Genomic DNA, 15,471 nt, shown 5'->3' with positions numbered 1-15,471 from the left:
AGATAGCTCCAGCCCAGGCATTTGAGACCAGCCTGGGCAATATGGTGAAACCCTGTCTCTACAAAAAAATACAAAAATTAGCTGGGCATGGTGGCATATGCCTGTAGTTCCAGCTACTTGGGAGGATGAGGTGGGAGGATCACCTGAGCCTAGGGAGGTCAAGGCTGCAGTGAACCATGATCACACCACTGCACTCAAGACTGGGTGATAGAATGAGAGAGTGAGACTGTCTCAAAAAAAAAAAAAAAAAAAAAAAAAAGAAAGAAAAGGAAAAAATATGAGTTAACATTTATGGAGTCCTTTTTGTATTTTACTAGCAGCTGTGCTCAGCCTAACCCAAGCTATCTCATTAAGACCACATAACAACTCTATGGGAGTATTATTTTTATTATTCCAATTGCACAGAGGAAAAATAAGTTATGCATGGAAGGTTCAGTAGTAACAGCTGGCAAATTGTAGACCATTGGAATCCAAGCAGTTTGAATGAATATCTTTGTGTTTTACTAGTACATCATATAGCTTTCTGGATGAGTCTGAGGTTTTTATCAACTATGATAAGGACTGGAAATAGGTGAAAAGATATGAAGGGAGAGTTATTAAGATCAATTTTCACATTTTGAGTTTGAATTTCCTATCGTGTTTCCAGGTGGAAGTAACTGGTTAAATAATTGAAAGACAGAGAAAAGGGAATTAAAGAAGTTATTGCTATAAAGGTACTGGTTGATACCATAGGGCCACAGACACTTGCTCAGTGGGAGGGTAAAAATAAAAGCAAGACAGTGGCAAGGATGACAACAGTACAGACCACTTTCCCTCTTGAAAATAAATAAGCACATGCAAGCATTCAACCTTCAAACAACGCAAACCCCATAAACTCGAGTATGCAGTCTTTATTTCTTATTTTGACTTTTGTAACTTTCTGTTCTACTATGAGAAAGATTATTTGCCTGGCTTCTCAAAACCATTGTCTTATTGTGAAGAACTGTTCTCCCAAAACTCTAGCTCCAAAGAGCCCTGGGTTTTTCTAGAAAATTAGCATTGCTGAGGTTCCCATATTTGCCAAAATTGGAACTTTAGGCATTCATCTTTTAAAATTATTGTATATTTTCAACAGGAAACACTGATACTGTCAAAATTAGAAGCAAAACAGTTTGTTCCTTCCAAACTTTTCTTCTTCTCCTCCTGCACCCTGGCCCCCTCCCACCAGCTTCTTGCTGCAAACCAACTTTGCCAACTGTAGTAGGGAGAGAATCCCAGATGGCAATAGCCTGAGTGAGAAAAAAATGTCACTACGTGACACATACTCTAGCAGTTTCACTCAGAGGGAAACAGTAATACCATTTCACTGCTGGTATTCTGCCATTCAAGTGCCATTGTTGGGAGGTGGGAGAGGTTTGAGTGGGAGACAGGTGCTCACATGGGCATGGTTTAGCAAGCATTGTTTCCCAATTCCTAAGTAGCAGGAAGAATTCCTCTACAGCTATCCAGCAGTTAAGGAGATTTAGTCCAGAATGACAGAGTAATTCAAAGCCTGAATGGTTAAATGCCATTCTTTACCATTTTTTTCTTCTCTAAGGAGCATCCTGCATTGGTGATACACACCAAGGATCTGGCAAGGTAGACAGTGGGCCTCAGAAAGGGACTTTCTCATGGAGTCTCAAAGTTCCTAAGTCAAATCGTCTGGCAAAGGCAAAACTGAGTGATGCCAGGGGAAGAATTTTAAAAGCAGCTCAAAGGTTCCTGGTGATTCGACTGTATTTTATAAAAGTATTTACATTTCTCTTTTTGGTCATGACAAAGTCTATTGGCACAAACAGCACAGCCACGAAGTATTCTTCTGATTTTAATAACTCATATATTTATATATATATATATTTATATTTTTGCTTATCTTCATTTCCTCAGCAAAAAGGGAAATAAAAATATTGATCTATAAAATAAGCTGATGATAACACAATGCCAAAAATAGCTTATGTTAAGTGCAAGGGGTGAAGCTTGAAAGCAAGCTAAATTGCAACAACATATTGATTTAACATTTTAAATACAAGACTTGCAATAAAATAATTCTTGAAATATGCTTCTCATTTTTAGTTGACTTTTGAAAAACTACTCTATATACACATATCCAGTTGTAACACTTGACAGTAGCATTATGGGGCATGACATAACTTTGGTACACATTGCAGATATGGATGGTTAATGTCTGTAAATGATATTCCTTCACCAGTTAGACTTCTGTACATCCAGGTGACCAGCCACCTGGTTCTAAGTCATATCCCACCAGAATCCCTGGAGTCCTTGCCAGAGCCATTGGAGACGGCAGGCGAAAGCAGGCTCACTGGATCCATATTGTGTTTCCTCTCTCGGTTCTCCTGGGTTCCACTGTCAGTTCTCCAAATGTGGAAAAAAACTGCTCCATTTCTTTCTGTAGCATGTCATTTCTTTTCTCAGCATCTTCTTTTGCTCGCTCGGCATTTCGCATTTTTATTTCTATCATTGTGAACTTTTTCCTCTCCTGATCCAGTTCATCATGGAGGCTCATCATTTCTGTTTCCAAAGTCAAGTTTCGCTGTTCTAAGCTACAGAGGATGTGGGGGTGGGGGTGGGGGTGGGAGGGGGGCGGGCGGGGAGGCAAGAGTAAGAGATAAAGTGATTTTATTCACTTGAAATGCAAGAGGCATACAAATATTTTCTAAACTCTATGATGCTTAGGAAATTGGAATAAAGCCCTTTCAATGATTTAAAAGATGTAATTTTGTTTTATTATTTTACTATTTGCTAAGACGATTTACTGTCAGTTTAGTAATTAGTCCCAAGGCCTCTCTTGTAAGCAGCTGTCATTTAATAGAAAATAGGTGAATGCCAGCACAGAGAAACGAGTGACACATGCTGGAGAGAAGAGACAGAAAGCTTCCTGGACGTTAAATTGTAAACTTGACTATACTAAATGCAGCGGGGAAGTCTGATAAAGTTGAAAAAACAAAACAAAACAAAACAAAACAAAACAGGGGGCCATAACATTTGCTTTCTATAAAAGGAAAAATAGTGACAGGAAAATGTCATTGTTGGTTAAGTTCACCGCTAAGAATGGGGTTTTTGGAAGCATATAGAGTCCCATCTTGTAAAAGAGTACCCAGAGTAGTGAGCTTACATTGATACGAGAGGTAAAGATCACACGTGTTAAATAAGCACTGCATCTTATATTTTGTAAAAATAAAGCCCATTCCTTGCTATCCCCAATTGTCACTGCTTCCCAAGTTATTAATATAGCTTAGGACATAGGTAGTTTATATCTGTATAAATTGATAGTTGTTTTGTACAGCTGTATTAATAGCTTTTGGATAATTGTAGAATTCACAGTAACGTCTTTAAAAACAGAGACTGTTTTCTCCATAACCACTAGGATCCAAATCTTACACATACATTATTCAAAAGAGGTGTATTTTGGTCATGGCTGACTTTTTAATTTCTCCTGTTCTGAGCAAAAGTCCTGTGGGACTCATTCAAATTTACCAAGCCAGCGAAATTTGAAAGATTAATGCACGTGTAGCTCTCAGAAATCTGATTATTTTAATAACAATTTTAAAATTAAAATCTCAATTATATTTCTAGTTTGAAAAATTTGATCCCCACGTGTTCATATTTCACCCAGATAATAAGAACATTTAAAAATTAATCTTCCTTCTCTTTGTAAGCAACTAGAATTTTAAAAATATAATACTTCATATTTTGTAATCTTACATCATTTAGAAGGCTATTTTAAACATATGACCATATTTTTACCTGAAAATTTGGTACTATGCTGGTTGCCACTCAGAATTATTCTACAATGTATTCTCTTTGCTTTCCAAAGCTATTTTAGAGCCAAAATGTTGGAAGAACTTGAAGTTGAAATACTGAGAAAGACAACCGTTACAAAACAATATATTGACACGTTTGCATGTATCAGGTGCTTGTGTGAAACTTCCAGGAATGAAAAGGACTAAGTTGAATACAGAAGAAATTCCTCCCAATGTAAACATTTAAAAGTGCTGGAAAATTTTTAAGAAATATATTTTAAAAATACATAATCAAGGTTAAAATAAAAGAGCGGCTCCAGGTATCAGAACCAAGGAAGAAACTGAAATATAGAACAACAAGTAGAAGCACACGAGGGCTATTAGTCTTGGATAGAGGCCACAGAGCTTGGGGCTAGGATATCCTTTTTCACATGAGGACAGAAGATGAGGCCTCCAGTATTAGGCAGGCAGAAAACTACAAGTAATTTAACTGAGAGCTTGGAACATCAACTGTTTTTATGAAGAAGAGACTACAAAATCTCTAATCATGGGCCTGGGGAAGTATCAGAATGGAATTAGCACATCAGAGTATTAGTAAGCTACAAACCAGGTCTGAGAAAAGTTACCTAGAATGCCTCAAAAATGATAATTATAGAAATTTAATATGGGGAAAAAGAAGTTAACAAAGAAGGAGGACAGATTAACAAGGTCAAACATATCTTAATAAGGGTTCTGGAAAGAGAAAATTGAGAAGGTGGGGAGATGAAATAGACAAAAAGATGATGAAAAAAAATTCCAGAATTGTAAAGATGTAAGTTGTTAGATCAAGTGATGAAACAAAGTTTGAAAGTTAAATAAGGGAAAAGACATATCAGGAAGTTACTAATCAAAGGAAGATGGTATGACAATATTAATATCAGAAAAAAACGGACTTTAAGGTAAAAAGCATTATTATAATGAAAAATAAGCACTAATGAATGATAAAAGGATCAATTCTTCAGGGAGCTATGAATAACTCTAAACTTCCATGCACCTAGTAGTAGTCTCAAATTGTTCAATATAAAATATGACGAAGTTATAAAAAGAAACTGATAAACTCAGAATACTGCTAAGAAATTTTTAAATATCTTTCTCAAAAATTATAGATCTAGCTGATAAAAATGAGGAGAAATGTAGAAGCTTTGAATAGCCTGATAAACAGACTTGAGCTCTTGGTCATATATAGAATCCCAATCCAGTAATAAGGGAATAGTTTAATAGACCAAATGATTAATATCATTCAGATGAACGTCTCTGATCACAATACAATATTTTCTAAGAAAATTAAGTTAGAAATTGGCTGAGTACAGTGGTTCACGCCTGTAATCCCAGCCCTTTGGGAGGCTGAGGTGGGTGGATCATTTGAGGTCAAGAGCTCAAGACAAGCCCAGCCAACATGGTGTAACCCCCGTCTCCACAAGGAAAAAAAAAAAATTAGCCAGGCATGGTGGCACACATCTGTAATCCTAGCTACTCAGGAGGCTGAGTCAGGAGAATCACTTCAACCTGGGAGGCAGAGGTTGCAGTGAGCCAAGACTGCATCATAGCACTCTCCAGCCTGGGCTACAGAGTGAGACTCTGTCTCTAAATAAATAAATAAATAAATAAAATAAAAAAGAAAAAAAAAAAAGAAAAAAGAAAGAAAGAAAAGAAAAGAAAGAAAAAGAAACCAATTTGGAGAGGGAAAAAGAACACATCTTTCAAAACTAAAAACCATATATCTCATTGATTGATAATTAAAATATTATCTGTCTACCTACCTCCTATTTATTTACCTACTATCTATCCATCTATCCATCCATCCATCCACCCTTAATACCTGTGGGGTAAAGCTATAAAGGAATTTAACATATATCTCATTGATAATTAAACAAAGTAAAATATTATCAATCATCTATCATCTGTCTATCCATCTACCTACCTATCTATCCATCCATCCACCTTCAATGCTTGTGGGGTAAAGTTACAAAGGAATTTAAAGAAAAATGAATAACTCTAAACAGAAATGATCAAAATTTAGCCAGAACAGTTAACTTTCTATAATTTCATGGCTAGGCCACGAGCGGTCCCCCACCCTACCCTACTGCAGACCTCTCCCTTGACCTGTCACGAGGGTAAGAATGTGACAGTGAAATGGCCCATTGAGATGACCTCTATTGGGAAGTTCTATCAGCTTATCAAAATTTCTGAAATATACCATAGATCTCAGAACAAATATGCATCGGCAACATCCTCAGAAATGAATGTATCCATCAGCAAATTCATAATGATAACTTTTTTCTTTTTCTCCTACATTTAAGGTGTGACCCCTTGCCTCAAAATATAAGCTTCCCAGTGTGAAATGCTAATTTATCATCATGGATTAGCAGTAATTCAGAATTCCAATACATAGTGGTTCCAAAAACTACATTCAGAAAGAATAGTAACCCTTTAAGATGATGACCCTATATTTTTATTTAAATCTCCTGTCACTCTGCATTGTATAGAAAAATTCAAACCAGAACTCCACTCGGTGAAATTTACCAAAAGAATACTTTCCATGGAAGTAATTTTTCAATCTCATTTATAAGTACTATTTTTTAGTATTTATTTTGCCATAGCTTCTGAAAGTATGTTATCTTTTTGTCTGATAACTGATAAATGAATAGGAAACATGCTAAGGTAAATTAAAGCCACCATAACAACTGACTGAGGATCCTAGCACACCATGGAGGAAGGGTTGCCCAAATCACACAGCCTGAAACTGGGACTAAGACTGCTAGAATAGCTACTCCTACTTTGATCACTTTATGAGAAGATGCACATTGATATAATTAGGTTTTAGCATAATTGCATCTTTATAAATCATAGTTTTTCTTCCTCATTTAGGCTCAGTCTTCCTTGTTCATGTGAACACACTTCACGTCACCCCTCTTCTCAAAAATCTCCATGGATTTCTATCTCAGAGTAAAAGTCAAAGGCTGAAAATGAGCCTGTCAATCCTCTGTCACCTGGCTCTTATGGCCTCTCTGAGCTCATCTGAATCCTCAGGGTCTGGAACATAGACTGGCAGATAGAAGTCACTCTCTCAACATTCAATGATTGAAAGAATAAACATGGAGGTTTATTTACTTCTACTTTTATTTTTACCCTAGTTTCATCCTTCTCTTGTTAGTGAAAACTAACAGCCTCCTAACGCTCTGTCCATCTCCTCACAGCCCCTCTCCTTCCAACCCTCTAATGCAAATCTATCTATTTAATAATAATCAAAGATGACATTTTTGAGCCTATTCTGTACCAGGAAAATATTCAGTCACTTCTTATGTGCTTTTGAGGTAGATACTACTAGTATTTAAATTGTTTACATTAGGGAATCAAAGCTCACAGAGATGAAGCTAACTTGCACAAAGTCACAAAGCTCATAAATGGTGGAGTGAACTTGGGTTTGTTTGACTCTGGAGCCAGCATATGTCACCCTCAGTGTGATCCCATCCCACAGTAGGAGGCTACTGAACCCTCTCTGGTAGTTACGACCTCCAGATTTTCCTCACCTCTTTATCCTGGACTCATACTCTATCTTCTGTTTGGTCATTTCCTGTTTCAGGCTGGAAACTAAACTGTGCAGTGCACTGTGGTTGCTGCTGCTGTTACCAACAAATGTCTCACTGTTGTCACTGCTGCTGGTGGCACGACTACTTCGACCTCCCACACTCCTATGGTCACTTTTGCTTTCATAGTCCCTGGGGTGGGAAAGGTCTTCCTGTGGGGGCCCATCCAAAACAGGGTCCTCAAAGTTCCCCCCATAAAAGTCTTGCTCTGGACAGGTGGTGGTGGAAGAGCGACAGGAGTTGGAGTTCTCAGGGAGGGAGATTTCACAGGAGGAAGTGGACCAGGTGGCGCTGTCGATGCTCTGCTTGTCATCAAGGTTCATCATGGAGAACTGTTGATGGACGTTATCGTAGGTGGACAGTCTGTTGTGCTGGCCTGACTCTCCAGCTTGTTCTTTCTGCTTGTTATCCCTCAGGGTCACATAGCCATTTGGCAGCCAGCTCATGTTTCGTCCATTTGCAGGGTTCCCGTGTGTGTCGCTGTTCAAAATGCCCATGCGCACCGTTCCATTCTGTACACTGTGCGTGCCCATTTTGGTACCAGATCCCTTCAGTGAAGAGGTCCTTCTAGACTGTAGGCTTCCATTGGGGGTGGTTTGCGCTTTCTCAAGACCTTCTGCATTACTGCTGCTGAAGGACCCATTGGTAACTATCCCACTACCCTTATTAAAGGCTGGGTTCTTTTTGACCATGAGAGGGGGGCTTCTAGACACATCTAGCTTGTGAACGCTGTTCCTTGGGCTGTTGGTTTTGCTGCCTGATAGAGCTGTGGGGGATCCATTGTCCATGCTGCTTCTCTGGGGAGACTCAGACTTGTCCCAGGAGCACTGCCTACCAGGGCTGTTCTTGGTGTTATTGTTCTCCTTGTTCTGTAACTGCCCCGTGGTGGCTTTCTTTTGAATTTCATTGTTGTTGTTGCTCACTCCATCTTGGGGTTTGCTTTGTAGTTCTGCATCTTTGGGAAAGAGGCAATCATGTTTGCTAATCATCATTGACATCAACTGCTGGACCACCACGGTGCCTAGAATTGCATAGAACATAAAGTAGCATGAGTGAGACAGTTTTTATTTATTTCTATTTCAATGTGACTCTTAAAGAAACATGTTCAAGTGAAAATTCAGCAGTACCAAAACATATTTTTAACTATGATAACAGCAATAGAAGCTAAAAGAACTTGAGCATTTACTCTGTGCCATGAACTGTGTCAAGCACTTTGCTCTTGTAATTTAATTGAATTTTGAAACAAATCTATACATATATATTGTTATTATCACTGTATTATAAAGGTTCAGTAACTTGATTAAGGTTACATGTTAAGGACCAGACCCAGGGCTTGATCCCACAGTTAATCATTAAAAACCTGGGCTCTTAATCATAATACAATATTTATTACAAATTTGACATTTAATTCTGAGAAATATTTCTTAAGAGGAGGTCACTGTGACCTCTCAACTAATAATTGCCTCAAACTATCAAGATACTTTAGTGGTATCTGTAAATGGAACCCGATACAATCAGGGTGGATGCATGGTTTCTCTAATGTATCAAGATAATGAAATCCATAAGACGTTTGTTTGCCATTCAAAAGCTTTAGGGCATTTTAAGTGACATCAGCCAGAATGGTGTAGTGAAGACCTCCAAAAATCCTCTTCACCATATAAGCAACTAGCAAAAATTTCCAGAATCAACTATTTTGGAATCCTGTAAATTAACTAATGGCTTGATGCAATCTGGAGAGTGTTTACTTAAGAAAAATGGCGGAATGTCAGTAAGAGCAGCAAGGTCTGTGGCATTTTAACTTGCTCTAATCTTATCCTCCTCTCCTTGAAAACCAACAGCCCACAATCACAAAGAAAACCAGCCATCTGGCAGCCACTGGAATGGGCAGAGCAGGGCTGGATTTTAGTTAGTAAATATAGTTTCTATATAAAATACTTAAAACTTGAGATTTGGTGAAGAAAATGATGAAAAAAGGCTTTTGACAATGCAGAATTTCATTAAAACAGCAGCTAATTGAGAGGTTGTCAGGGAGTAGAAACCTGACCTGGGGCAAGACCACTTTTTAGCTTCTGGTGACACCTGGGAAATATAATTCAAAATCAGATTTTGAATAGGAAAAATCATATTGTATTCATTTATATTCTACACACTTTTCCTGCGATTATTAAAAACTTATTAATATTTTAGACTGCATATCAGCAATAAGCAAGATCTACTGCTACATCAATGTTATTCAGATTTTGAAGTTCATAAAAATTACCTGGAGATCCTGTTACAAGGAAGATTGAAATTCAGTAGGCATAGGGTGGAACATGAGATTTTGCATTATAAACCAGCTTCCAGATAACATCAGCAATAATAGAATAGTAGCGCTGGGATCATCTGGAAGCTTGAAAATTTCAGCACCCAATGCAGAGCTTCTGAATCAGAATCCTGAGGTGATTCCTGGGTGCATTACAGTTTGAGAAAACTGTAGTAGATGCAAATATTTCCCTTATATCTTCCAAATTAAATTTCTTGGAAGTCCGAAAGATAGGATTCATTTTTTTTTTTTTTTTCAGATGAGAAAATTGAGGGTCAGAGAGGTTAAGCTATTTGCTCAGGGCACAGAGACGATGTGATTAGGGTGGAATGTAATATTTAGTCTTATTCCAAATTATGCATTTGTCCTAGTATATTTCAGCTGCTGCAATTTAAAACTGTAGCAGTAATAAGTAAACTTGGGATAGTTTTAAAGATAAAACTAGATAAAGATAAATATCTATTGAATTACCATCAATCATTACAGAATTGTGAAAAAAGACTGAAAGTAACAATTCGCTGTATTACACAGCCTTCTTTTCTCTTTTAGTAATCTCCGAATTTGTCATCATATTTTCCATGCATGTTAGCCATGGATCTGATAAAAAGGATTTTAGAGCAGTTAGAATAACACTGTCAAACTTGTGTACTGTGCTTGAAGACATTGTGTATTCAATGCTATTTTACTATTTGCCCATATGCAGACACACTTTTAGAAGTTTGCAGTTTCCATTATATATGACCCTGTCTAGTATTTTGGGAAAATGGGCCTTTTTCCTATAATTGGAATGTTAACATTTGAAGTATCACTGCTTCCCATCATAGCTATGAACTCTGTGGGCGCATGTAATTAATTGAAGAGCAACATCCCTAAGGCGTCCATGATGAGTCAGTGAACAGCCATGTCAAAGTGTACTTGCCACAATTATGGAGTATGAGTGTCAGGTCCCTAGATATTTAGAAGTCTCTTTTGTATCTTGGGAAGCTTTGATTCCATCTAGTCTCTGGGACAATAAATGGCCATAGCCCCTTGTAAAGGGACTTTCTTAGAATTTTTATAGCCGTTCAGGACAGAGTAACACGGTAGTAATGATGATATGTGTACCACTAAACACACTATCATTTTTTCCTTTTGATTTGCTGTCATTTTCTTCTTAGAATACCAGTGAGGAACATGAAGCCCAGACAATGAGGTCAGAGTGGTTATAATCACCAGCCCATTCTGAAGAGTCCAAGCAGATTCTGGAGTTCCACGGTGCTATACGATCCAGCAATTCTTCCCTGAACCATATAATTTTATCCAGGTTGACTCTAAATACCACATAATTGGCACTTTCCATCATAAGCATTGGCTAAAAATTTCATTTTTCTTTTAAAAACCTAGGGACTTTAAATATAATATATAAATGCAAAAATACATGCAAATGACAGTATTCTGTGCAATATAGTTTCAATTTGTATTTTTTGCAATGAATAACTTTGTACATGTGTCATTTTGCATGTTTGAAGATATCTGTAAGATACCTGATGATTTTTGACAAATGTATATACTCCTGAAAATACCACCTAATCATGATATAGAAAAATGACACTTAAGCCTCTTTGGAGTCAGTTCCCTCCTCCTAACTCTGGCTCATAGCATCCTTTATACGCTTTCTGTCTCTATAGTTTTGCCTTTTTTACAATTTCATATAAATGGAATAATACAGTATGTAGACTTTCATATCTAGGTATTTTCCACTTAGTATAATAATTATGACATTTATTTGTGTTGTTACATGTAGCAGTTCGTTTTTTTTATTGTCAAATAGTATTACTTGCTGTAGATGTGCCACAATTTATCTATTCACTAGTTGATGGAGAATTGGCCTGTTTTCAGTTTGGGGCTAATATGAATAAAGTCGACATGAACATTTGACTCCAAGTCTTGGGTGAACATATGTTTTCTTTTTCCTTGGGTAAACGTTTAGCACATGACTCTGCTGGGTTTTATGGTTACTGCATATTTAAGTTAATAAGAACCTACCTAATTCTTTTGTGAATTGGCTCTAACATTTTGTATTTCTACCAGCCAAACTTGGTATATTTTCAGTCTTAACTTTACACTTGGTAAGAAATGTGTAGAGACATCTTATTATGGTTTACATTTTAGTTTTTCTAATGACTAAAGACGCTGAGCATCCTTCTGTGTATTATTTGCTATTTGTGTATCTTCTTTGATGATGTGTATATTTCAAATCTTTTGCCATTTTTTTTCATTGAGTTGACTGTCTTGTTTTGCATGAGTTCTTTACATATCCTTAAAACAAGTTATTTATCAGATATGCAACCTGCAAATGTAGTCCCCACTTCCAAAAAGGCTTGACTTTTTGAAAAGTGTCAATGTTGACAAAGTCCAACTTACTAAATAATTTTTTAAATAAATATTTTTATAGTTAGAGCCTTTTGTGTCCTAAGTGTTGACTAGCACAAGGTCATAAGATGTCTTTAAAAATATTTTCTTCTATATATCTTATACTTTTAACTCCTACATTAGGGTCTGTGATCCATTACAAGTTTTTTGTATGTGATGTGAGGTAAGGATTGAGGTAATTTATTTATATTTTTTAGGGCTATGAAATTGTTCCAGAATCATTTGGGGAAATGACCATCCCCTTTCCATTGAAATACCATGGTATATTGATCAAAAATCAAATGACTACACATATTTCTGGACTATCTGTTCTATTTCATTGATCTGTGTGTCCATCTTTATATCAATACCATACTTTTAATTATGTGTGGCTTTATACTAAGTCTTGAAATCAAGTTGTGTATATTCAACTCTGTTATTTCCTTTCAAATTGTTTGGGCTATTCTAGATAGCTTTTACTTCTCTGTAAAACTTATAATCAGATTGTCAATCTCTACAAATAAAAATTCTGGTGGAATATTTTTGTGACAATTATATTGAAACTATAGGTCAATTTTGGAAAAATTAATAGCTTAATAATACTGAGTATTCTAATACATGAGCAGGGTATATTTCCCCATTTATGTAGTTCTTATTTGTTTGTTAATGTTTAGTAGTTTTCAGAGTGTGTCTTATACATGCTTTCTTAAATTTCTGCCTAAATATTTTAAATTTATGAGTGTTGTTCTAAATAATAATTTTTATTTCAATTTCTACTTGTCCAATGTAGTATATAGAAATAAAGTTTTATAAATTGACTTTGCATTATGTGATCTTTACATATTTGCATATTAGTTATATTAGTTTTATTTGACAATTACATAGAATTTTCTACATAGAAGTTCATGTTGACTGTTCATGTTGACTGTTTTACATATTCCTTTCCAATTTTATACCTTTTATTTATTATTACTGGCTAAGATTTCCAGTACAATGGAAGTGGTGTGATAAGGTAAACTTACCTTAAACCTGATCTTAGAGGAAAAGTACTTGGTCTTTTATCATTAACTATGGTATTTTAACTACATTTTTCTGAGATAACCTTTGTTAATTTGAGAAACTTTAAAATTTTTTTATCTGCATCCACGATGTTTTTTTTGTATCTTAAAGTGGTGTATTAATACAGTGAATTACATTGATTGATTTTATATGGCTAACCAACCTATCTTCCTGGGATAAATCCCACTGGTGCTGATTTATTATCCTTTTTATATGGTGAAGTCAATCCAGTAAGGTTTTGTTTAGGATTCATATGTCTATATTCATGAGGGATATTATTCTGTATTTCTCTTTTCTTGTAATGTCTTTATCTGTTTTGATATCAGAGCAACATTGGCCTCATAAAAGTAGCTGGCAAGAATTCCCTCTACCTCTTTTTTTCTGAAAAAGTCTGTACACAATTAACGTAATTTCTTCTTTATATGTTTGTTAGAATTCACCAGTAAATTTAAGTTAGAGGTGTTTTTGTTTTTGTGGGAATGTTTTTAATTACAAATTCAATTGCTTTACTAGTCTCAGTTTCTTTCCTTCTTTCTAATCTTGAGTGAGCTTTGGTTTGTATCTTTTAAGGAACTTGAACATTTCACCTCCATTGACAAATTTCTTGGCAAAAAGTTGTTCATAATAGTCCCTTATGGTTATTTTAACATCTGTAAGATCTTTGGTAGGTCACTTCTGTTAAACCTGATATAGGTAATGTAACTTTGTTTTTTCTTTTCTGATCAGTACGATGAGCAGTTTACCAATTTTAATGATCTTTTTAACAAACCAGCTCTTGGTTTCACTGGTTTTCTAGATTGTTTTTGTTCTCTCTCTATTTTATTGATTTTTGTTCTTATCTTTATTACTCCTTGCCTCTGTTTTCTCTGGTTTAAATTAGCTCTTCTTTTTGCAGCTCCCTGAAAAGGAAACTTAGATAATTAATTTTAGGTCTTTATTCTTTCTGACATAAGTCCATAATTTTATGAATTTTCCTCTAAGCACTACTTTATTTGCATCACACAAACTTGGTACAATTTTTTCTTTTCATTTAGTTTTTAAACATACCTGTATATTTATATTTTAAATGATGTGTATACAGTATAGAGTTGGGTGTTGAATTTTTATTTTTCTCTGCCTTTAGACTGGAATATATAAGGCATTAAGATTTAATGTAATTATTGATATGGTTGGGTTTAATTCTGTCTTCATGGTATTTTTTTCTACTTGTTGCATCTGATAATCGCTCCTCTTTTATTTTTTTCAAGTATTTGAAAAAAATGTTAATTATTATATAACATTCCATTTTATCTTTATTGTTGGCTTATAAGCTAATACTTCATTTTATTTTTAGTGGTTGTTCTATGTTTATAATATTCATATTTAATTTATTATGGTCTACCTTTAAATAATATTGCAACACTTTGCGTACAGATTAAAAGCCTTACACTAGTCCACTTTCATCTGTTTGCTTCCATTTTCTGTGTTTTATTCTGTCATTATCATACATTTCACTTCTGTATATATTATGTGTCCCACATTACATTATCTTCGTTTTGCTTTATGCAATAGGTTATCTTTTAATGAGATTAATAATAAGAAAAATATTATTTTATATTAACTCACATATTATTCCTGTGTAATACTCTTCATTCATCTGTGTGCATATGTGTCTATCTGGATTCATATTCCTTCTGCCACAACAACCATTTAACATTTCTCATAGTGCAAGACCGTCAGTGATGAATTTACTCACAGATTTATTTTCTTTCTCTCAAAATGCCCTTAGCTCCTTTTTATATTTGAAAAATATTTAAATATATCCACTGGACATAGAAATCCAGGTTAATAGATTTTTTTCAGTACTTTAAAGGTTTTGATCCATGTCTTTTAGTTATATAATTTCTAACAAGAAATCTTCCGCAACATTTCTCTTTGTTCTTCTGTGTGTAATGTGTCCTCAGTTCCTCAGTCTGCTCCTAAGCTTTTCTCTTAAAGTGGTTCTCAGCAGTTTAGGATGTGCTTTTGTGTGGCTCCCTTTACATTAATTCTGAGCTTCTGTGTTCTTTGTGTTTGTAATTTTCATCAATTCTGTGAAAAAAATGAGTATTTTTCCTCTGTGCTTCGTGATAGTTTCTCTTATAAAGACAAAGTTTTTATAACTATGAATTTATTCTTTGTAAGTTTTCTCCTAACTTGCTATTAATCTCAAGTGTAATATTCACTTAAGTAATAATTTTCATCCTTAGAAATTCTACTTGAACTTTAAAAATATATTTGATTTATCTCTTTGTCATGTTACATTTTGCTTTACCTTCTTGAACATATTTACAGA

At 35.2% G+C, this 15,471-nt stretch overlaps 1 protein-coding gene across 9 annotated transcripts in view; it reads right to left on the bottom strand.

Annotated features, from left to right (window-relative positions):
• Positions 1-371: 371 nt before the first annotated feature.
• Positions 372-15,471, bottom strand: part of ARHGAP24 (Rho GTPase activating protein 24) — a 528,054-nt gene continuing 512,954 nt past the window's right edge. For all 9 annotated transcript variants that reach the window (XM_002804123.4, XM_028848595.2, XM_078001956.1 and 6 more), the window contains 2 exons: positions 7,349-8,426; positions 372-2,579 (listed from right to left, as the gene is read on the bottom strand). In XM_002804123.4, the coding sequence (XP_002804169.1) occupies positions 2,336-2,579; positions 7,349-8,426 (1,322 nt within the window). In that variant the 3' untranslated portion in view covers positions 372-2,335. The remainder of the gene's footprint in view (positions 2,580-7,348; positions 8,427-15,471) is intronic.

Source organism: Macaca mulatta, chromosome 5 (assembly GCF_049350105.2).
Source record: "Macaca mulatta isolate MMU2019108-1 chromosome 5, T2T-MMU8v2.0, whole genome shotgun sequence".
NCBI lineage: Eukaryota > Metazoa > Chordata > Mammalia > Primates > Cercopithecidae > Macaca > Macaca mulatta.
Note: the sequence above shows the minus strand (reverse complement) of the source record. Positions and strands in the feature narration are given on the sequence as shown.